This window comes from Syngnathus floridae, unplaced genomic scaffold (assembly GCF_059516105.1).
Source record: "Syngnathus floridae isolate MCC-2025c unplaced genomic scaffold, RoL_Sflo_1.0 HiC_scaffold_64, whole genome shotgun sequence".
NCBI lineage: Eukaryota > Metazoa > Chordata > Actinopteri > Syngnathiformes > Syngnathidae > Syngnathus > Syngnathus floridae.
The window spans coordinates 124,606-134,906 of NW_028284093.1; the positions used below are offsets into that span (position 1 = coordinate 124,606).

A 10,301-nucleotide genomic window follows, 5' to 3' on the forward strand; every position below is an offset into this window, starting at 1 on the left:
ATCCCGCACTGAACAACACCATGCCGCATTGAACAACACCATGCCGCACTGAACAACACCATCCTGCACTGAACAACACCATCCCGCACTGAACAACACCATGCCGCACTGAACAACATTATGGCGCACTGAACAACATTATGCCGCACTGAACAACACCATGCCGCACTGAACAACACCATGCCGCACTGAACAACACCATGCCGCACTGAACAACATTATGCCGCACTGAACAACATTATGCCGCACTGAACAACACCATGCCGCACTGAACAACACCATGCCGCACTGAACAACACCATGCCGCACTGAACAACACGACGTCGCACTGAACAACACGACGCCGCACAGAACAACACGACGCCGCACAGAATAACACAATACCGCACAGAACAACACAATACCGCACAAACAGTTTTAGATAATATTACGTCGCAGTCATGTGACGCGGACATGACGTCAATAGGCGGAACTCACGGCAAAATTATAATCCGTGGGCGTGGCTTGCAACAGGAAGTAGGAAAGCGGCAGTTCTGGCAAACAAGACACAGCGGTTAGTAACACGATGACTAACAAGGCAAATATTTTTGTTTTCAGCTTGCAACTTGACCGTCTAGAGCGTACAAGGTAATTACAACTGTTTTTTTTTAGCCCTGAAAAGCGAGGGAGTGTGGCGTTTGGGAGGAATGTCGAACTCGGCGTCTGCTTCCAGCCACAGACGCCAAATTTCGACGATTATTTCGACTGGTCAACGGTTGTAAATTATTGCGTTGACTAAAAACTTTATTTAACTCTACTCTTAACTTTGCCGTTTCAGATATGCGGGTATTACACCGCGGAAATGACGTCAATAGGCTGAACTCTCGCCAAAATTCAAATCTGTGGGCGCAATGGCCTTGAGCGAGACACCGGATACAAACACGACGATTATCAACAGAAATATCTTTATTTTCTGCTTGCAAGTGGACCGTCTAGAGCGTACACGGTAAGTACAACTCATTGTGTTTAAAAAGATTTACGTTTGTGTAGTTTGCGTTGCGTTGTATCTGTGAATGTTGGTTGAGGCTAAATGTTAATGTTTAATTTCATTCCTTTAGGTTCCACGGTGTTTGTTGGCTGTATGTTTTCCACTGCAAGAAGAGGCTCGTATCATTGACCAGCAGGAGCTACAATGGTGAGTACCCCTTTCGTCTTCCATTTATGTTAAACACTTCCTATTTCATGTCTAACAGTACTCGATTTAACAAATAACCATAAATAAATACAGTGTGGGCAGTCACGTTAACATATGTGATTATCCTGCCTAATATGTTTATCACAAATATGTCACTAATCACTAATATGTTTATTTGTTTATCACAACACCTTTGGACCTTCAGCAATCGATTATTTCCCTTCATCTACATAGAGACAGAACGATGGTGTCTTAAACATCTCATTCATTTCACCAAATAACTTCACGCAGGTGGATAACGGCCGTCTCGGTCACGCTATGTTGCGTGATGCAGTTTTGAAGAACCAAATGCATTTATTCAATGAATAAGTCAAGCTAGTTCTATGTTTATGATGTTGTAAGTTACGGTACCGATTGAAGTTGAGTTCGAAGCCAGTGGAAAACAGCGCTGCGTTTGTGCTCTCCAGGTACAAATGTTGTGATCTCTGACTGACGACCGGGCGAGACTCGAGTAAGAGATGTCCAAACGAGCTCCGGCAGGGCGGGCCAAGGCGGAGCGAACGGACGCCCTTCAGGCCGCCAATGACGAGCTGAGAACCAAACTGATGGACGTCCAGTTAGAACTTCAGCAGGAGAAGAACAAGGTGAAAACCTCAACAGACAGACACTGCCTGCCTCCCTGCCTGCCTCCCTGCCTGCCTCCCTGCCTGCCTCCCTCCCTCCCAGTTTTCCCGATGTAGATTAGACATGCGTGTGCCATGACTGTGTCAGCCTACATCAACAAATGCACCGAGGACGTCAGCACCACTAAGAATATCATCACCCGGGGCAACCAACGACCCTGGATGACTGAGGAGGTACGTCAAACGCTACGAGCGCGGAACTCTGCCTTCAAGTCTGGCGACAAGGAGACACTGAGGACAGCGAGAGCCAACTTGAACCGTGCCATCAGGATAGCGAAGCGAGACCGCAGTCGAAAATTTCAGGATCGTTTCCACGACGTCAAAAACATCAGGAGTATGTGGCAAGGCATACGGGCGATTACAGACTACAACTCACCCTCCCCCCCCCCCGGTGGGTGTAGTTGATGCTGACTTTCTAAATGGTCTAAATAACTTCTTTGGGAGGTTCGAGGCACTAAACGGCACTCCAGCAGTTAAAACTGTCCCCCATCAGGAAGAGGAGGTACTCTGCCTTGACTCCGCCGATGTGTTGAAGACCCTGAGGAGAGTCAACCCCTGTAAGGCCCCTGGCCCCGACAACATTCCTGGGCGTGTGTTCAGGGAATGTGCAAGTCATCTGGCTGGGGTCATCACAGACATTTTTAACACCTCGCTGGGCCAAGCCACAGTGCCGGCGTGCTTTAAGACTGCCTCCATCATTCCGGTGCCGAAGAAACCTCAAATCACCTCATTTAATGATTACCGGCCTGTTGCACTGACTCCGGTTATGATGAAGTGCTTCGAAAGGCTGCTTAAAGGTCACATCGTTTCCAGACTCCCCCTATTATTTGACCCGTTCCAGTTTGCCGACCGGCAAAACCGCTCCACTCAGGACGCCATCTCCTCCGTTCTTCACCTGAGCCTGGCTCACCTGGAGGAGAAGAACACCCATGTGCGGAGGCTGTTCCTGGACTTCAGCTCAGCGTTTAACACCATCATCCCACAGCATCTGGTAGGAAAATTGGAACACCTGGGCTTCAACACCCCCCTTCGCAACTGGCTGCTAGACTTCCTCACCAACAGACCTCAGTCAGTCCGGGTCGGACAGAACACCTCTGATGTCATCACCCTCAGCACAGGCTCCCTTCAGGGCTGCGTCCTGAGCCCCCTGCTGTGCACCCTGATGACACACGACTGCGTCCTCAGGTTCACCACCAATCACATCGTGAAGTCAGCAGACGACACAACGGTGGTGGGGCTCATCAGAGACAACAACGACCTGGACTACAGAGAGGAGGTGGAGCAGCTGGTGGGCTGGTGCAGAGAAAACAGCCTGATCCTGAATGAGGAGAAGATGAAGGAGATCATCGTCGACTTCAGGAAAAAACAGCCTCACCACGCTCCACTGATCATCAACAGCTCAGCTGTGGAGGTGGTCAGCACCACCAAATTCCTGGGGGTCCACATCACAGAAGACCTCACCTGGACTATGAACACTACGGCACTGGTCAAGAGGGCACAGAAGCGCTTGTACTTCCTGCGGAGGATGAGGAGAGCCCACCTGCCCCCACCCATCATGAGGACGTTCTACAGGAGCACCATAGAGAGCATTCTGACAAGCTGTCTCTCTGTGTGGTGTGGAGGCTGCACCGCCTCCGATTGGAAGAACGTGAGGAGAGTGGTGAGGACAGCAGAGAGGATCATAGGGGCTCCTCTTCCCTCCATTCAGGACATTTCATCTCAGCGCTGCATGTCCCGTGCCCGTAACATCATCAATGACCCATCACACCCCCACCATGGACTGTTCTCCCTGCTGCCCTCTGGGAAGAGGTTTGCAGCATCCGCTGCAGGTCCACCAGGTTCTGCAACAGCTTTTTCCCTGCTGTCATCAGACTGTTGAACACTAGAACTGTTGAGCTCTAAACTGAACTCTGCATCACACATTCACAGAACTGTACTTTATGACACTACGGACCTCTATCTTGCACTATCTCGCACTACCAACTTTACTGAACTTGTATAAACCCTTTAAATAGAAGTTTAATACATGGTTTAGCATTCCTCTGCACACTCTTGAATACTGTTTTGCCTACTTGCACTATTGCATAATTATCACTGCTGCACTTTATACTTATTTTTAATATATATATATATATATATATAGTATATATGTATATATATATATTTTCATAGGATATGTTACTTCTATTCAACTGCAATATCACTACTTTGTTGTAAGACGTATGCAACGGAATTTCGTTTTGTATGCACCATGTGCAGACAAGATGACAATAAAGTTTGTCTAAGTCTAAGTCATGTCAGGTCAGCTGTCTGGAGAGAGAGAGAAGTCAGGACCTGCGGGCGGAGCACCACCGTGCCACCGCCGCCATGACGGAACTCAAAAGCAAACTCCATGAGGAGAAGCAGAAAGAGTTAGCCATTACCAGGGAGACATTACTGCGGCAGCATGAAATGGAGCTGATGAGAGTGATCAAAATCAAAGATGGAGAGATCCAGCGACTGAATGCCTTGGTCCTCAGCCTGAGGGACGGCTCCATGGACAAGGTGATCCGCTCTATCCGTGTCTGACTATCCGCACGCCACGTCGGGCTTCGATGCGGCCGCTACCGTATTGTGTAGCTTGTCCCCAGTAAGCGTCGCGGCGCTCCGTTGCGGTCTCAACGGCCCGGTGTGGCGCAATGTCTGCTCAGGTGAGGAGGGGGGGCGCTTTGCTGGCGGAGGTGGAGGAGACGCGGCGGTGTCGGGAGACCGAGCGGTGTCGCCTCCACCAGGAGCGCGGAAGAAGCCCTGGCAGCGGCCCAGCAGGCCTGGCAGTCCCGAGCGGCCGAGCTCCGATCGGCTCATCACCAGCATCGGGAGGAGCTGAGCCGAACCAAGAGAGACTGCGAGAGGGAGATCCGCCGACTGGTAGGACTGATCAGATGCGCGGTGCGTGGCTATGTTCCCAATTTCGTTGTATACCTGCAGTGCAATGACACCTAAGGCATTCTATTCTATTCTATTTCACAAGAAGAAAATGTCCGGTTGCTCGCTTCGCTTTTGTCACAGCAAAGGTGTTCTAGTCGATTCCAGAAAAAAATTGGCCGGTTGCTCTCTTTGTTTTTGTCACAATTCTGGCAAATGAGTTTGCCCGCCTGCCTGAGCGCTCCCCGTTTGTACATCCAGACGGATGAGATCAAGCTGAAAGACAGAGCGGTTAGTGTTTTGGATGAAGCCCTGGGGCCGGCCACGTCCACCGCCTTCAGCTGCAGACTCAGGCTGCCGAGCAGCAGATCGCTGCCCTGAGGGATTCCCAAAGGGCGGGCCTAAACTACCCTGGAAGTGGGGTCAACGCCGCTACTAGCAATCCTCTTCATTGCGTAAGCCACCTCATCACACACTTGCAGTACGCATGACTTAGTTCGTTGCTGGAGGAAGGTAGCACAAAAACAGTTTTGAACTTTGAACGAGTGCTTGTGTGTGTGTGTTGCGGGGCGTTTTCAGTCTCAGGAGGATCGGGACACGCGACGGTTTCATCTGAAAATCGCTGAGCTCAGCGCAGTCATCAGGAAACTGGAGGATCGAAACGCCCTGCTTTCTGAAGAGCGCAATGAACTGGTAATTTATTGACGGCACGCTTGAAGGTTTGCGCTACGTTTGATGCGCGCCATCCAGCGAGGCACCCATTGCGCTTGCTTATTAGTTGAGCGGCGCGGCGAGTCGGTTGCCTGGTAGATGTCTTTTATTGGGAGCCAAAGCCACGATTCCGTTCAAACCGATGCAAAAGGAATGGATACGTTCTGGCGTCTTTCACATCCCGCACTTCATGCTTGCAGCTAAAGCGACTGAGAGAAACAGAAAGCCAGTTTCTGCCACTCCTGTACAAAAACAAACGCCTGAGCAGGAAGAATGAAGAACTCTCGCTGGTGCTGTGTCGCCTTGAAAACAAAGTGCGCTTTGTCACCCAGGAGAACGAGGAGATGGCAAGCTTGGTAAGTCGACGCGGACAACGGCGGCGTGCCAACAGAGTCCACTGCATTTGTGTTCCACAGAGAAGGCCTAGTTCGCTCAATGACCTGGACCGCGGTTGCGGCCAGCAGGACGGTGAAATGGAGTTCCTTCAAGTTGTGGAGCAGCGGCACATCATCGACGACTTGTCCAAGGTCTTCAGGCAGGCGACTCGGTGCACGTACGGCAGCGCCGCGCTCGCTCGCTGTCGCCAGGAAACCTTTTCCGTCCAAAGCTTGGCCGGCGGCCGCCATCCAAAAAATTGGCCCCTTAAATTCCGACCTTTCAAGCAGGAGCATTGTGCGCACGCGTTTGAACACGCTTTAGACTTGTTTTGCCGTTTTCAGCAGCTCAAAGCTCCCGTTTTGTCAGCGCCTTTGCCACTCGCTGTGCGCTGAAAACGACGGACTTGCCCGGCTGCTCAGCCCGTCAACCATGAGCCGCGAGCGCGACGTCATTGTCCGTAGGCAGCTAGTGGCAAAATGCACCCTGTTAGAGTTGCGCTCGCTCCAACTTATTTTGCAAGAACCACACGGGAGACAAGTAAGTTCTTTTGGACACCTGCAGGTGGAGAGTCCATCCGTTGTACGAATGAAGTCTGACTCTCGGCTCCTGCACGAGCATTTTAATTAAGAGAAACAGGGTGGGTGTAAGAGTGGATTGAATAGAGGAAGCCCTTGACCTCTAGTCAAAACATAGCAAGGGGTGTTTTACGACTTTGTGTAGGAAGGGATAAGCGATAGGGATAAATAAGGGATAAATAATATTATTTATTACAGGTCGCAGTCAAAGTCAAAGCAACACAATGATACGATAAAGATAATCTGGAAAACCCTGACACACCCTGTAGTTGTCACTTTTGGAAAAGACGAGCGTCCCTCCAATCATCGCCGGTGACGTGTTTTTCAGGCTCTGGAGACAGGAGCTCATGTCAGAAATGTCATTGTGAGTCGCGTTTGTTTCTGCGCCGGAGCCGTTCGTTCCCTTTGCATCCAAAGAATCTCAAAGGCGGATTATTTGTGTCGACAGGAGAGAGATTTGCTGCTACGATACCGACGTCGAGAATCTCTGAGGAGGAACAAAGCGTGAGGTCCTGCAAGGTGAGTCTGTTTGTTTGCGGCTGCTTGGTGTTGCGCAAGATGAAATGGCCTTTTTCTCGCTATCGTTCCTCTCGTCGATTCATCGTGAGGTGTCGCTTCAGTTTGTTCAGAGAGATGTTTGCTTCCGCGCCCGCAGGTCATCGAAACATTTTACGGCTACGACGAAGACGTGTTGGTGGACTCGGACGGATCGTCCTTGTCTTTTCACACCGACAGAACCCCCGACACGGAACCCGAAGAGGTAGCCCGCCATTTCTGCCAGCGTATTGGCACCAAACATTCCTCTTCAGCCTGGAATCGGACTCGTCTTTGCGTCGCGGGTGCTTTGTCGCCGGTCTGACTGATTCTGGTACTAGTGCTGTGTTGCATTGGTGTGTGCATGAAGAGGCGGAGCTTCGCTACCGCCAGCTGACGCAAGAATATCAAGCGCTGCAACGAGCCTACGCTCTGCTAGCCCAGACCAGCGAAAGGGGACTACGACGCCGAGAAGGAGATCAAGGTGGCGCCCCTTCCCGCAACCCCCGGCCGGGTCGCAGCCTCCCCGTTCTCACCCAGCCTCGGGTGTTCTCTGGTCTGAAAGGAGGAGGAGGAGCCTCCCTCCTCCTCCTTTCAGACCAGAGAAAAGCTGATGGTAGAAATGGGTCACTATCAAAGCAGAGTAGCAGATCTGGAGTCAGCGCTGAAGCAACAAGGACAGGTAAGCTCATCAATGAGCACACCTTTTTCTCAGACAAAATAGCTACATTCTTCAGTCACTCATCCGTCTGGCATTACTGGACCAACCCCCCCCCCCCGAACGTGGCTGGGAAAATGCGGAGAAAAGCAAATGTCATTTTCCAGTCAACCAAAGAATTTGTGGATGAAAATGACACAACATTCCAAAGCTGTCCACGCGTTTGTCTCTTCTAGAATGTCAAGTGGGTGGAGGAGAAGCAGCTGCTGCGTCAGAGCAATCAGCAGTTGGCCGAAAAGGTGACGGAAAGAAAGGCGCTGGGCGGAGTCGCTTGGCGTCACACCTGTCGGGAAGCCCCGCAGATGAGGTCTGACTGTCTTTTCAGGTCAGGCGGATGGAGGCGGAAGAAGCGCGTCTGAAAGAGCACATCCAGGATATCCGAGACCAAAACGAACTGCTTGAGTTCCGCATCCTGGAGCTGGAGGTGGGAAGACTCGCACAAGCGTGTTGAGGCCAGAGATGTGACGGACGGACGGACGGACGGACGGATGCATGCCTCTGCCTTTCAGGAGAGGGAGTGGCGCTCCCCCGTCTTGAAGTTTCTGCAAGTCCGTTTCCCAGACGGCCTCAGCCCTTTGCAGATCTACTGCGAGGCCGAGGGCGTGAGCGTACGTAAGGCGTCCCTCGCAACCCTAACCTTAACCCGAGGTCCCAGAACACCTTACATTGCTCCTTGCGCCTTTCCCCCGGACATCGTCATCAGTGATCTGATGAAGAAGCTGGACATCCTGGGCTATAACGCCGTAAGTGTATGTCGAACTCCTTATGTTCGCACTCCACGAGACTCGGCGGCTCAAATGTGACTTTTGGAAGGCTTTGCGCTGAAAGAAGCTTGTTGACGCTGTGCCTTTGGGCTCTTGCAGAATCTCACCAACGAGGAGCAGGTGGTCGTGATTCACGCCAGGACCCTTCTCACCCTAGCCGAGAAGGTAACGCGCACGTCCACGCACGCTCTCGCATTCTGCTTATGTGACAGCAGCCTTTCCTCAGTGGTTAGAATACATCAAAGTGACCAAGTCAGCACTTCAACAGAAGATGTTGGACATTGAAAGTGAGAAGGTAGACAGACACGCGACATCAGCCAAGGGGAACTCCGGCAATGTGCCCCAACAATTCTGACCTTGAGCTGTGCTAGGATATGTTCTGCAAGCAGAAGGGCTACCTGGATGAAGAGTTGGACTTCAGGAAGTGTTCCATGGACCAGGCTCATAAGGTAAGCCGCCCTCAAATCTCCCGCCGGACCACTGATGGACGAGGATTGCGGCCCAGAGGATCCTGGAGCTGGAGGCCATGTTGTACGAGGCGCTACCGCAGCGGGACTGCCCCGCCACGGACGGCGAAAAAGCCAGCCACGCTGGCGTGAATGACGTGCTGACGGCGGATCAGAGAGAAGAGCTTAGGAGCGCCGTGGACCAATGGAAGCGAGCCCTGATGTGCGAGTTGAGGGAGCGCGACGCTTGCATCCTCCAAGAGAGACTGGATCTGCTGCACAGCGCGCAACAGGTAAGGGCCCAAAGCCAGCCCGGCACTTACTTGCACGCTTACTGGCTTTTGAATGCCACTTTCCATTTGTCCGTCCTAGAGGAACAAAGAGCTGAAAGAATTCATCGAAGCTCAGAAGAGACAAATCAAACAATTGGAGGAGAAGTTTCTGTTTCTCTTTCTATTCTTCTCCTTGGCCTTCATTCTGTGGCCCTAACACCAGCTGGTGAGTGAGCTCCAGCGGCACCGCACTCGACACCTCCGATACACTGCCAGCCGGTCTCAGACGTTGGCAGACGCTCCGATGCCAACGTATACCCCCCGCCACGGTGACAGAGGCACCGCGTCACACCGGCGCTCATCCAATCAGAAGGCAGGAAAAGCAAATTCACATGCAGGGCACTTTTGAACCAGAAGAGAGCGCCACAAAAAACGGTTGTTGCCCCAAACGCGCACTAAAAAGGGTCAGAATAACAAGAGTCCCACTGGCCAGCCGGGGCCACCCGTCCAGCTGTTTCTTCAGGGGGGAAAAAAATTGGAATCACCGGTGAGTACATTTTGCATTTAGCTCTGCTTTTCTGCTTCTGTCTTCAAGTGTGTGGCATCCTGCGATCAAAGAGTCAGCCAACCCCAAAGCGGTTGACCTCAACGTCCCACCACCATGCCTACCAGAGCAGGTGACGTGATGCTTTGGACATCCTTCCGTCTCAGATGCCCAAAAGTACTCTTTGCCACATCTGCGGCAATACGGTGTCTTTTCAAAGGTGCAAATAAATCCAGCGTGGGCGGAACACGCACGTCTTCGGTTTTTCCCGCTTTGTTTGTGTGACAGCTGTTGTGAAAATTTTATACAAATAAAGTTGTATAGTACAGGTTTGGCCAAGCCGCAACTCCCGAACCGCATGCGGCTCTTTTATGTTCATATCAACATTTGTGTGTGTGTGTGTGTGTGGGGGGGGGGGGGGGGGGGGGGGGTTGTGCGTGTTGGCTTCACTTGAGTTCAATTTGGTATTTTGGTCAAAAGCGCATGTGGTGAAATTCCACAAAGTAGGATGGGCAAACACATTTCTTTAAACTATGAGTGTCAATTGGGCTCTCGAAATGGCAGGGAAAAGATGCACAGCAAAACGAAAATACGTAGA

The 10,301-nt window shown here is 51.5% G+C and overlaps 1 protein-coding gene across 1 annotated transcript; it reads left to right on the top strand.

Annotated features, from left to right (window-relative positions):
* Positions 1-8,815: 8,815 nt before the first annotated feature.
* On the top strand, positions 8,816-10,053 carry LOC148378116 (janus kinase and microtubule-interacting protein 3-like). Its single transcript, XM_088368009.1, has 4 exons — positions 8,816-8,890; positions 8,947-9,180; positions 9,260-9,385; positions 9,755-10,053. Exons 1-3 carry the CDS (start codon positions 8,816-8,818, stop codon positions 9,374-9,376), a joined length of 426 nt encoding a protein of 141 aa, XP_088224135.1. The 3' UTR covers positions 9,377-9,385; positions 9,755-10,053.
* Positions 10,054-10,301: the final 248 nt, after the last annotated feature.

What these genes read in the sequence shown, in the direction of transcription:
- LOC148378116 (XM_088368009.1), top strand. Translation starts at nt 8,816, where the DNA reads ATGTTCTGCAAGCAGAAGGGCTACCTGGATGAAGAGTTGGACTTCAGG. An exon ending in CCATGGACCAGGCTCATAAG is followed by an intron (nt 8,891 to 8,946) that starts GTAAGCCGCCCT and finishes ATTGCGGCCCAG; the next exon opens with AGGATCCTGGAGCTGGAGGC. An exon ending in TGCTGCACAGCGCGCAACAG is followed by an intron (nt 9,181 to 9,259) that starts GTAAGGGCCCAA and finishes TGTCCGTCCTAG; the next exon opens with AGGAACAAAGAGCTGAAAGA.